This window comes from Lepidochelys kempii, chromosome 3 (assembly GCF_965140285.1).
Source record: "Lepidochelys kempii isolate rLepKem1 chromosome 3, rLepKem1.hap1, whole genome shotgun sequence".
Taxonomy (NCBI): domain Eukaryota; kingdom Metazoa; phylum Chordata; order Testudines; family Cheloniidae; genus Lepidochelys; species Lepidochelys kempii.
This window is the reverse complement of record NC_136382.1, coordinates 33,161,362-33,173,743: the sequence shown is the minus strand read 5'-3', so window position 1 is coordinate 33,173,743 and position 12,382 is coordinate 33,161,362. Positions and strand designations below refer to the sequence as shown.

The following is a 12,382-nucleotide window of genomic DNA, read 5'->3' as shown; positions in this document are numbered from 1 at the left end:
CCAGAGAGACTGAAGTGTTCTCTGACTGGTTTATGAATGTTATAATTCTTGACATCTGATTGTGTCCATTTATTCTTTTATGTAGAGACTGTCCAGTTTGACCAATGTACATGGCAGAGGGGCATTGCTGGCACATGATGGCAAATATCACATTGGTAGATCCTGAGCCCGAATGTCTTCACCACAATTAAACAGACCTTTAGCCCAAGCCTGAGTCAGCTGATATGGGCCAGCTATGGGTGTCTAATTGCAGTGTAGACATACCCTTAAAGAACTCAGTCTGTTTAGCTTGTATGGTGACTTGATTTGTGTACAAGTATTTTCATGAGGAAAAAAATCCTGGGTACTAAAGGGCTCTTTAACCTAGTGGAGAAAGGCATAACTCAAGAACCAATGGCTGGAAGCTGAAGCAAATTCAAACTGGAAATAAGGCACGCATTTTTAAACACTGAGAGTGATTAATCACTGGAACAAGATACTAAGTGAAGTGGTGGATTCTCCACCTCCTGATATCATCAAATCAAGATTTTGATGACTTTATGGAATACATGCTTTAGTCAAACACAAGTTATTAGTCTCAATGCTGAGATCACTGGGTGAAATCTAATGGCGTATGACCATCAGACTAGATGAGCTAATAATCCCTCTGGACACAAATGCTACAAACCTAACTCAGAGGTAGTGAGTGTTACAAGCAGTAACAACATCTATAATGAAGAAAATTATAATACAATTTTCCATTTTCATTTTATCTGAAAACATACTCACCTGCAATGATTTCTCGTAGCTTTGGATCTAAGTTTACAGTACATGGCAAAAAGGTTTTTACATCACGTGCTATAAGAACTGGTGTCCGTGAAGATAAAAATACTTCAAAATTCCGTATGTCCCCATCAATTTCAAGCAGCGGTTCAACATCTTTAGTTGTAGGAATATTCTTTGAAATTCTAAAAAAAATAAACATCAGACAGTTAGGTAAACTTCAAATAAGCCAAATTTATCAAAAAAGTAATATTTCCATTTCAAATGTTGCCCCAGTACATACTATCACATCCATGACACCAAATCCTTTGGGGCACAGAATTGACATGCAGAAGTTAGAGTATGTCTGCATTTTCTGCAGATAGTTTGACTTGGCATTACTTTTTAAGAAAAATCCAGTGTTTCAGATAGTTCTCCACTGTGACATGACAAGCACTACATTTAGAATGCAACAACCTACATATGGATAATGTTATAATACCTAAAATAGGATGAGGAAATTATCTGGAAGCATTAAGCTTAAATATCCATTCTAATCTTGGTAACCAACTGAGAAGTTTTATGATTAAGGGTTCTCTCTCCATCCTTAATTCACACTGTCTCTAAAAAACCAGCACAGTCTCAATAGTCTATACCAACTATGCATGACACTGCTAGCTAACTGGTGGCTCTGCCCAACAACATACTAATAGTCTCTTGTATTACACATACACTGGCATATGTCTGAAGGAAAAATATTTAATATTTAACTTAAAGTATTTTTAAATTTCTTACCAAGTCACTTTAACTATGTCCAATGAGTTTCAGGTTATATCATTAGCTGAAAGATATCTTTTATTTTTATGATTCATTTTAGAATCTTGTACCAAAGTTTTATTCCACAGGCAACTTTTACAGCTGATTATACTTGAAAAGGGTTTATTACAGAAATGCTGCCAGAATCTTAACCATAATAACACCACTAATATTGGAATATATACATGCATAATAAGAACAGCAAAAATTTAAAACGCATTTCAATACAACATACTATTTATTTTTGCAGCGAACTGCAATGGACATAATAAATTTTTAAAAATACTTAAAATGAGTATAATAAAGCTTCTAAAATGTTAATATTTATATTAAGGCCCCAATCCTGCAAAGCCTTACTCAGGTGCTTAACTTTACACGAAGCACTTTAGTTTTGCTGCTTAACTGTGAGAATTCTATTGACTTCAGCAGAACCACTCACTGTGCATAAAATTCAGCATGTATTTCACTCAATTTAATAACATTTCTAGAAATGACATTGTAGTGAGGCAGTGTGGTGCCCCACCAGCCCACAGAGGGAAGAACCTCCCTGGACAACAAAGTGGGTGGAGCCAGGGGATCCTGCACCTGCCCCCCAGAGGTCAAGGCGCAGGACAGGAAGTATAAAAGCCCAACCCCAGAGCTCGCTTGGGCTGCAGCTGCTGGAGAGGCCAGATGCCTGTGACCTGGCTCCAGCTTGGGAGACTCCGGCAATCCGCGGCCAACCTGAGGACTGGCTGGACCAGCCAATGCCTAATGCCAACCAGTGCACGGAGGAGCCACCAAGCTTACCTGTCGCCACCTACTCAGAGGAGCTGCCAAGCCTACCCCTTGCCAGCCACCTGGAGGAAGCCATGGTGCTGGAACCCTCCGAGGACACCACCCTGACCCAGGTACCCTATGAGGGGGAGTCCGGAAGTAGCCCAGGGGCAGCTGACCCTAGTCTGGCTGCAGCACTGCCAACGTCAGTGTGTTGCGGCCAGGATCCCCACTGACACAGCAACGGGTATTCTGCTGCAGCCAAGCCCCAGGCTGGGATGCAGTGGAGTGGGTGGGCCTGCATCCCCCCTACCACCCACCTCGCGGGTGTCAGTCTTCCCCCCTCCCTGGTCGCTCAAAGCCAGGAACCTGGGGTTTGCTGTTAAACTATTTGCTCAGGCCCTGCCAGAGGGCCTGAGCTTCTGCTTGTTTGCTGGCCCTGCCCTGACCCAGGGCCTGGGCTTATATTGAACTATTTGCTCAGTCCCTTCCTGAAGGTCTGGGCCATAGACTGAGTATTCCTCAACCCAGCAGAGAGGGTGTAGCGAGGTGCTCCACCACCCCGCAGAGGGCTGAGTCCCCTTAGACATATTATAACTGTGGTAATAATGCTCACTAAGTAATATGGTAAAATCCTGTTAAACAGAAAGATCTGATGACTGTATTCCTGTATAATGTCTCTATATAAAAGTTAACTCTTGTAACAATGGTAGGGATTTGTTAACTTGTTAAAACTTCCTGAATAAATAAGTAAAAAGTTCAGCATGTATGTACATCTCTGCAAGATCATGACCTCAGTAGATAAATCAGTGTTAAATTTTTAGGAGTGATGTAGAATCAATGAACTGAGCTACAATATTGGAGATTGGAAATTTCACTGGACAAGCCAGGTACAACCACTCACTTCTCAATCAGGTTCAAGAAAAAAAAAATCATGGTTGAGGTGACTGTTAGCTACAGAGACTGTGTGCTAGAAAAGGAGGAAAAAATTAGAAGGTCGGAGGCAGTATCAAAATAAAGCTAGGGTATACGCTCATGCTTTAATCTCTGCAGAGGCATCTGACAACAAATATAAAGTATAAACTCTCAAATAAAATAAAAATTATTTAAGTTCCTCAATGCACCAAGCTTCTATTGAATCTTACATGCAAATTCCACTAAAACTGAATTTAAAAGACTGGTTAGATGCAGGTAATCAAATATATTCAGAAACATAGAACAGAAGTGGCCTCTTAAAGAAGCACAAAAATCATAATAAATTGATCGGACATTTTAACATATTGTGACAACTGACAAACCATAAAATGGTCAGATTAAATAGTTAAAAAGTGGCCTATCCATTTCAATACTTTTTAAAATTACAAAACAAAAATGCCCAAAGAAAAGGCGATAGAGATTTAAATAAAAAACACAGCTGACGAGTCACATGAAATAAATTAGATGAATTTTAATACCAGCTCTGCTTAAGCCTGAAAGAGAACAGTGTTCTGAATATGATGAACAATGCTACTGTTCAGAAGCCAATAGCCCACTGCTGGGCTAAGATTGAAGTCTCTCTTCTAACCTTCTGAACTCAATACATTAAACTATTCTGTTGAAAGGGATATTTATGTAAATGAGAATCTTTTGGCAAAGGGCCACAAAAATCATATGTGCCTGTATTTCTCAGATAAAAAATTAAAAAGGTTAGCATACAAAGCACTTTAAAAGTGACTTATACTTAAAATATAAGTGAATAGATTCAAAATCCACACATTATGACCAAGCCTACATTATTCTTGTTTAGCAGTTGGATTTTCTCAGAAAGCAAATAATTTTTTTACAATCAAAGGCATCAAAGAGTTAAAGAAAATATTAACTGTTTCAATGGCTTACAACTTCTTACTAAGAGATGCTGATCACCCTGATACTCTCACTGAAATCAGTGGGAATTGTGGATACTGAGGTCCTCTGAGGAACAGACCCTAATATAGCAAGCACTCTGTAGTGCCAGTATAATATAATAATAGAAATGTAAGGATTTATTTGGTTTTTCTCATTATATGCCATTTTTTATGAGGTTAAATGTTGTTTTTTCTAAAATTAACAAATTACTGATTTTAAAGCTATCTGAAGAAATATTTCAGGAGTGTTAGATTATTTTTGGCTCTTTCCTCATTTAAAAGTGATCTATAGCTAAAACCCAACAGTTCCAGCCCTTAAATCAGTGGCACCCAAACTGGGGGGGGTGGGGGGGAGGGAAGGGCACGTAGAAATGTTCCAGAGGGCTCGTGTCCAGGCCCAAGCCAACTCCCATGGGGGGCAGGGAGGGAGGGAGGGACACCTAGCCCTGCTCTGCCACCATCCCAGCTCCAGCCCCACTCCACCCCAGCTCTGCTCTCATTCCATCTCCTCCCCCAGGCCAGCTCCGCCTCTAGCCCCGGTTCCTCCCCCATCCCCAGTTCAGCCTCCAGCGTTCCTTCAGCCCAAGCTCCTCTGCTGAGCCAACTGTGCAGTAATGGATGGAGGGCGAGTACAGATTCCATTCCTGGTAAGGGAGCTGGGGGGGCGCAACAGGAAAAGTTTTGGCACTTCTGCCTTAAATTGACAGTCAGCTGGGCAATTTAATATTTTTCAAATGTTATCTTAAACAGTTGCTGAAAGTACAAAGTAGCTGTTTTTCATATTTAGAAATTATATCGTATGTTCCCTATATCTATTATAAACATGTGATGTACAGTAATTACTGCTGTGAATGTCTCCCTGTCCTCTATCAGGAGACTCTGTTAGATTTGCTCCAGTGTTTTTTTAGTTTGTGATCATCTTACCCTTTAGTGGCTGGCCTTAAAAAAAAAAAAAAAAGGGCCTAAAATTTATGACAGCTAAAAGGAAGTCTCACAAGAATCCTACAAACATTTATTTTGATTATGGGTTCTAAACACATTGACTAAATGGTTCTGAATGGCTCAGGAGATAGTGATCTGAATTACATGACTGGTGAATATTAAATATGCTGATCATTTAAAAAAAAAACTTAATCTGGTAGTAGTAATTATTACTACAGTGCCACAGGTGTACATGATGCTTTTCAGAATAAAGGATACTGAATGGGGTAATCGCAGTAATAGAGGGAGGCCAAGCAAAAATGCAAAACACATAGTGCATGATGAGGCCAAGATGAACACTATTTAGAGAAGCAAGTGGATGCTGTAGAAAATACAGCCCCTTAACACTTCCCCTTCCTCTCAAAAAAACATGTAGAAACAACTGGAGTTCCTAGGACTTCCAGTAGCTTTCTTCAAAAGAAAGAAAAAACATGTGATGGTCAATACAATACATAGAACATTCACTCCAATGCCTCAAGTGAGGGAGCATCCCTGACCTACAGTTGTTCGTGTTCACAATTATGGGGACCTAGCAAGTAGTTCTAGAAGAAAAGCCAGGAAGCACTTTATGATCAAAATGAAGCAATGTCTGTTCAGAGATTTTCTACCAAATTGCAATACAAGAGAGCAGAGCTGAACAGCACAAGCCAATTCCCAACGGATTGTGGGGCATGATACAGGATGATCCTACTACGTTTAAAACTGTTTTGGGAAAATTCAGTTACAGTGAGCGCTATTAAACCCCAGCATTTTCGGCTCAGAATATCTGCAGTAACTGCAGTATTGTTCTATACATAGAATAGGAAATATCACAGTCCATAATCACTACTTAGTAGCAAAACTCAGGGTGAAATCCTGGTTCTATTAAAGTCAATGGCAAAATTTCCACTGACTTTAATTGTGGTAGGATTTCTCCCTCTGACCTTAATAGTGCTTGCTGTAAATTCTACACAGTCCAAAAACCTAACGTTTGACAGTAAGCTACAGTGCAACTAGTGCACAACTTGGGAAGTCAATCAAAAGAATCCTGGTATATGAGCAAAAAAAAAAAACCCCATGTATTTACACACACTATATTTGGGACCAGAAAAACACATGATCTCAAGAACATCTAAGATAACAGAGTTCTGAGTATAAGTGAGCTGTTTCAGAAGATAATTTGCGAAGGGGACAGGATTTACAGGAGTGACCTTTTAAATACAGCAATATGTTTAACAGATGTGGTAAGGTTGGGCAAGTTTGACGCGGCATTAGTTTGTCTATATCAGAAAAAAATGATTATAAGTTTTCGGTGATTGCTTTGGTTGCTTAGGGTTTATAACGCTACATGAGATACCTAAAATGGAATCAAAGCACAACAGATCAAAACAGCACAATAGACTGTGCAAATAAAGGAAAAATAGCTAGCCACAAAAGTCAATTTCACTTGACTTCTCTAGCTAAAAATGGAAATCAGTAACACGGAACATGAGATGAGGGTGTGTGCAATCCTATTAACAATTACATATCTGAAAAACAATAAAAAATGAGAGAAAAATAGTATAATGTATGCTTATTAATACTAGCAGTAAACTAAGCAGTCAGCTGAATTAGCTAATTAGATGTTTTTTTAATGATTTGATGAGAGCAAAAGGATTTACTAACAAAATGTACATTTAAACAATATCAGAGTTCCAATAGTGGATTTTTAAAAAAATCTGCATTTCCATAAAAAGCTGGGCTTGCAAAATCTAAACACAACAGGGCAATTTTTTAGGGGTCTACATTGCTCTTTGCTCCCCAGCAGAGAGGCAAGAAAACGAGAGTTTAATATCAGCAGGTTGAAAGCTTGCCTTCTCTATGTCTGCACGCCATATTCCCTGCCCATTTCCAAAAGGCAGCATGCATCAGAAATGCCAGGATGTGAATCTTGGCATTTCTGAATCTTGTTTCACCTTCCCACATGTTTCACAGCAGAAAGTTACTATTTGGGCCGCAGTTATTTTCTTTAAGGGCTCTATTAGAAGGAGTAGAAGTAACGAGATGACACAGTAAGCCAACAGGATGTCAGCCTTAACTGTGGTGTCTTGATTTTATTAGCTTTTTCTTAATGTATTTTTTTTTGGTGGCTACTATAAATAAACCATTTTTAAAAGCATCTAGTGTTTAGAAATGGACAGTCAAAAAAAGGAAGGTTACTTTATAGTAACTGAAGTTCTTTGAGAAGTGTGGTCCCTAAGGGTATTCACTGTGGGTGTGCACATGCTCCATATTCCTGAGACAGCAGTGTCTATTGGTCCACACCTGTGCCCTACACTCCTTGTGCTCTGAACCAAGTGTATAAGGGGTGGCACAGACCAACCACTTCTACAGTTCCTACTGTACTGTGAATCAAGCGAGGAACTGAACAGAGGAGAAAGAGGGTAGGTCATGAATACCTACAGAAACCATGCTTCTCAAAGAACTCCAGTTAGAGTAAGATAAGTAACCTTCCTTTTTTCTTTGAGTGCTGGACTCTAGGGGTTTTCCCTTTGGGTGACTCCCAAGCAGTGCTCATTGAGGTGGAGGGTACAAGGAAGCCTTCTGCACCACACATCACAGGATCGCTGAACCAAAGGAAGCATTCTTGACAGAAGCTTGAACCAGGGCATATGCTTAGTAAAAGTGTGACTGGAACCCCAAGCTCCTGCCCTATGGATCTCTGAGAGGCAAATTCCTGATAGAGCAGCCACTAAGGCAGCTTGCACTCTGGCTGAATGAGCTCTGACAGTCTGAGGAGGAGGGGATGTCCTAAGTTCATAACAAAGGAGGACGCAGCTGGAAATCCATTTAGAGAGCCTTTGGGAAGAGAGACTGTTTCCCCTTTCATCATCTTGGCGATGGAGACAAATAAATCTGCAACTTTCAAAAGGGCTTTGTCCTGTGCAAAGAGAAGGCGAGAACCCTGTGTACATCTCGGGTGTACAGCTTCCTGTCCTCCCTGTTATGAGGTTTTGAATAAAAGATGGAACAAGGGAACAGTTTGGTTCAGGTGAAATTCAGAAGGTGCTTGTGTGATGAACTTGGGGTGCAATCTGAAGCATATTTTATCCCTATGAAACACCATGTAGGGAGGGCCACCTTAAAGGACCTGAGCTCACCCACTCTCCTAAAAGCAGTGACAGCTCGTAGGAAGGCAACTTTTACAGATGGGCATAGGAGGGAGCAAAAGGCCAACAGCTTGAATGGCAGGTTCATAAGTGCCAACAGGTTTTAATACAGGAAGGAATATCCTGATAAAGCCTTTTAGAAATGTCAAGGTTGTGAGATGGATGAAAAATGAATCATCAAAGGCATTAATAGCTGCTAAATGTACACACAGTGAACTGATGGATAAGTTCACTGTTTTCAAGGAGAAAAAGTTTTTTAGGGTAAGAGGGATCCCAGACTCCTCAGGAGGTAAGTGACGCTCCTGACAGCAAAAAAAGAATTGTTTGTACTTGGTGGCATAGTTTCCTGCTATTATTAAGGCTGGATTGGACCTCTTCGGAACATGATCTCTCGACATCAGCTTCCTGTCCTCCCTGTTATCATGAGGCTTTGAATAAAAGATGGGACAAGGGAACAGTTTGGTTCAGGTGAAATTCAGAAGGTGCACCCGATATGTACACAGGGTTCGCGCCTTCTCTTTGCACAGGACAAAGCCCTTTTGAAAGTTACAGATTTATTTGTCTCCATCGCCAAGATGATGAAAGGGGAAACAGTCTCTCTTCCCAAAGGCTCTCTAGGTCAGCTCCCAGACTGCTGCGCTGGGCATCACAAAATGGGGAAGAGATGGCCAGCCCTCTGTGGAGATAGAGGTGGTTAGGGACTATTTAGAAAAGCTGAACGTGCACAAGTCCATGGGGCCGGACGAGTTGCATCCAAGAGTGCTGAAGGAATTGGCGGCTGTGATTGCAGAGCCATTGGCCATTATCTTTGAAAACTCGTGGCGAACGGGGGAAGTCCCGGATGACTGGAAAAAGGCTAATGTAGTGCCAATCTTTAAAAAAGGGAAGGAGGAGGATCCAGGGAACTACAGGCCAGTCAGTCTCACCTCAGTCCCTGGAAAAATCATGGAGCAGGTCCTCAAAGAATCAATCCTGAAGCACTTGCATGAGAGGAAAGTGATCAGGAACAGCCAGCATGGATTCACCAAGGGAAGGTCATGCCTGACTAATCTAATTGCCTTCTATGATGAGATTACTGGTTCTGTGGATGAAGGGAAAGCAGTGGATGTATTGTTTCTTGACTTTAGCAAAGCTTTTGACACGGTGTCCCACAGTATTCTTGTCAGCAAGTTAAGGAAGTATGGACTGGATGAATGCACTATAAGGTGGGTAGAAAGCTGGCTAGATTGTCGGGCTCAACGGGTAGTGATCAATGGCTCCATGTCTAGTTGGCAGCCGGTATCAAGTGGAGTGCCCCAAGGGTCGGTCCTGGGGCCGGTTTTGTTCAATATCTTCATAAATGATCTGGAGGATGGTGTGGATTGCACTCTCAGCAAATTTGCGGATGATACTAAACTGGGAGGAGTGGTAGATACGCTGGAGGGGAGGGATAGGATACAGAAGGACCTAGACAAATTGGAGGATTGGGCCAAAAGAAATCTGATGAGGTTCAATAAGGGTAAGTGCAGGGTCCTGCACTTAGGATGGAAGAATCCAATGCACCGCTACAGACTAGGGGCCGAATGGCTAGGCAGCAGTTCTGCGGAAAAGGACCTAGGGGTGACAGTGGACGAGAAGCTGGATATGAGTCAGCAGTGTGCCCTTGTTGCCAAGAAGGCCAATGGCATTTTGGGATGTATAAGTAGGGGCATAGCGAGCAGATCGAGGGACGTGATCGTTCCCCTCTATTCGACATTGGTGAGGCCTCATCTGGAGTACTGTGTCCAGTTTTGGGCCCCACACCACAAGAAGGATGTGGATAAATTGGAGAGAGTCCAGCGAAGGGCAACAAAAATGATTAGGGGTCTAGAACACATGACTTATGAGGAGAGGCTGAGGGAGCTGGGATTGTTTAGCCTGCAGAAGAGAAGAATGAGGGGGGATTTGATAGCTGCTTTCAACTACCTGAAAGGGGGTTCCAAAGAGGATGGCTCTAGACTGTTCTCAATGGTAGCAGATGACAGAACGAGGAGTAATGGTCTCAAATTGCAGTGGGGGAGGTTTAGATTGGATATTAGGAAAAACTTTTTCACTAAGAGGGTGGTGAAACACTGGAATGTGTTACCTAGGGAGGTGGTAGAATCTCCTTCCTTAGAGGTTTTTAAGGTCAGGCTTGACAAAGCCCTGGCTGGGATGATTTAACTGGGAATTGGTCCTGCTTCAAGCAGGGGGTTGGACTAGATGACCTTCAGGGGTCCCTTCCAACCCTGATATTCTATGATTCTATGACATTCATTGTCCATCCAAAACCCAGGCCACAAGATGGATAGATGCTGGGTTGGGATGGTTGGCCCTGCCTTCACTGTGAGACTGTAGGTCTGGAAAGATTTGTAAGCATATGTCTGGGCGAGATGTCATCTGTAGGACAGCAGTGAATCAGAACTTTCTTGACCACCAGAATGCTATCAGGATTACTGTTACCTTGTCCTGCCTGATCATTCTAAGGATGTGAAGTAATAGAGGAATGATATTCACCAACGTGTCCACTCACTATACCAGCCCCTCTGGAATTGTACCCCAGGACAGCTTGAGAACAATAGGGTTAGGAACGTCCTCCTTCCTTGGGTTGCAACAAGGTCCTAGAACGGGAATCCCTAATGCTGGAAAATATACAGCACCACCAAAGAAAGGAGCTCCCACTCATGATCCTTGTGAAAATGCTTTTTGAGACTGTTTGGCAGACAGCTAATTTACCTCAGAAGATGCACTGCTAAGAGGGTAATCTGAAGTTGGATACACCAGTTCCAGAGCTTGCTGGCTTACTGGCAGGGCGGGGTGGACCTTGGTCCCTCTTATTTGTTTATCTAATAAACTGTAGTCACATTGTCTAACCTGATCTGGACATATGTGGACAGGATGAAGGGTAGGAACATCTTGCATGCTTCATGCTTGCATGCCCACAGCTTGAGAAGATTGATATGTAGTCTGGATTCTTGCATAGTCCTGAGCTGCACTGGTCATGCAGGTGCACTCCCACTCCCAACAGGGAGGCATCTGTAATGAGTGTCTTTATGGGAAGTACAGGAATGAAGAGAACCCCCATGCAGACATTGCCCTTGGTTTCCCACCAGGTGACTGACATCAGGATGCTCTGATGAAACAAGACTCGTCTGTCCAGGGAGTCCCAGCTCAGAGTGCAGACCATCCACAACCATGCCTGAAGGCACCACAGGTGAAGCCTTGGCAAAGGGAGTCACAGATAAATGCATAAGGCTATATGGGCTAGCAGGACAAAGTAGGACTTAACTGTCATCTGAGGGCTGAGTAAAAGCTGGGTGATGAGGTCTGTCATCACAGGGAATCAGTCCTGAGGTAAGCAAGCCTTGGTTGCAATCAAGTTCAGATTTTCCCCCATAAATTCAAAAATTTAATTCTCATACAAAGTGGACTTTTTCTGGGTTTACCTAAGGAGTTAAAAAGTTTGAGTAAGAAGGTAAACTCCTGCCTGCACTTCCTGATACGGCCATCTGGTGAGCAGCCAGTTGTCTAGGTAGGGAAATGTTGGGCTGCCTTGTCAGCACAGGTACATGGCTACTATGGACCGTACCTCAGTAAAAACCCTGAGGAGGCTGAAAGGAAGGCTCTGTATTGAAATGCTCTAGGAGCATCGTAAAGTGCAGGATGAATGTATATATGAAAATAGGCATCCTTCAAATCAAGAGCCACAAACCAGTCACCTTTGTTCAGAGATCTTGAGGCCATGGTAGTCTTTCTGAATCTTGAATTGTGAATGAATACTTTTCGCTGTCTGAGGTTCTGGATGGGGCTCAAGCTCCCCTTTCATTTGGGGGACGAGGAATTATTTGGAGTAAAAGCCCTTCATCCTGTGGAGAGAGTTTACAGGCTGTACAGCCCTGACCTGGATTAGGGAGTCCATCTCCTGTCTGATAACCCTCTCGTGAGAGATGTTTTTTTGGAACAAGGACTGAGGGGGGAGGGATTGCAGAAGGGGCAGAGAGGAACAGTATCATTTAGCCTGTTGAGATAGAATCATAGAATATCAGGGTTCGAAGGGACCCCAGAAGGTCATCTAGTCCA

At 42.4% G+C, this 12,382-nt stretch overlaps 1 protein-coding gene across 7 annotated transcripts in view; it reads right to left on the bottom strand.

The window, feature by feature from the left end:
- The window catches only part of KIDINS220 (kinase D interacting substrate 220), a 158,712-nt gene that overhangs the window by 34,800 nt on the left and 111,530 nt on the right, over window positions 1-12,382 (bottom strand). For all 7 annotated transcript variants that reach the window (XM_073336072.2, XM_073336073.2, XM_073336074.2 and 4 more), the window contains one exon: window positions 769-947. In XM_073336072.2, coding sequence (XP_073192173.1) covers window positions 769-947 — 179 coding nt within the window. The remainder of the gene's footprint in view (window positions 1-768; window positions 948-12,382) is intronic.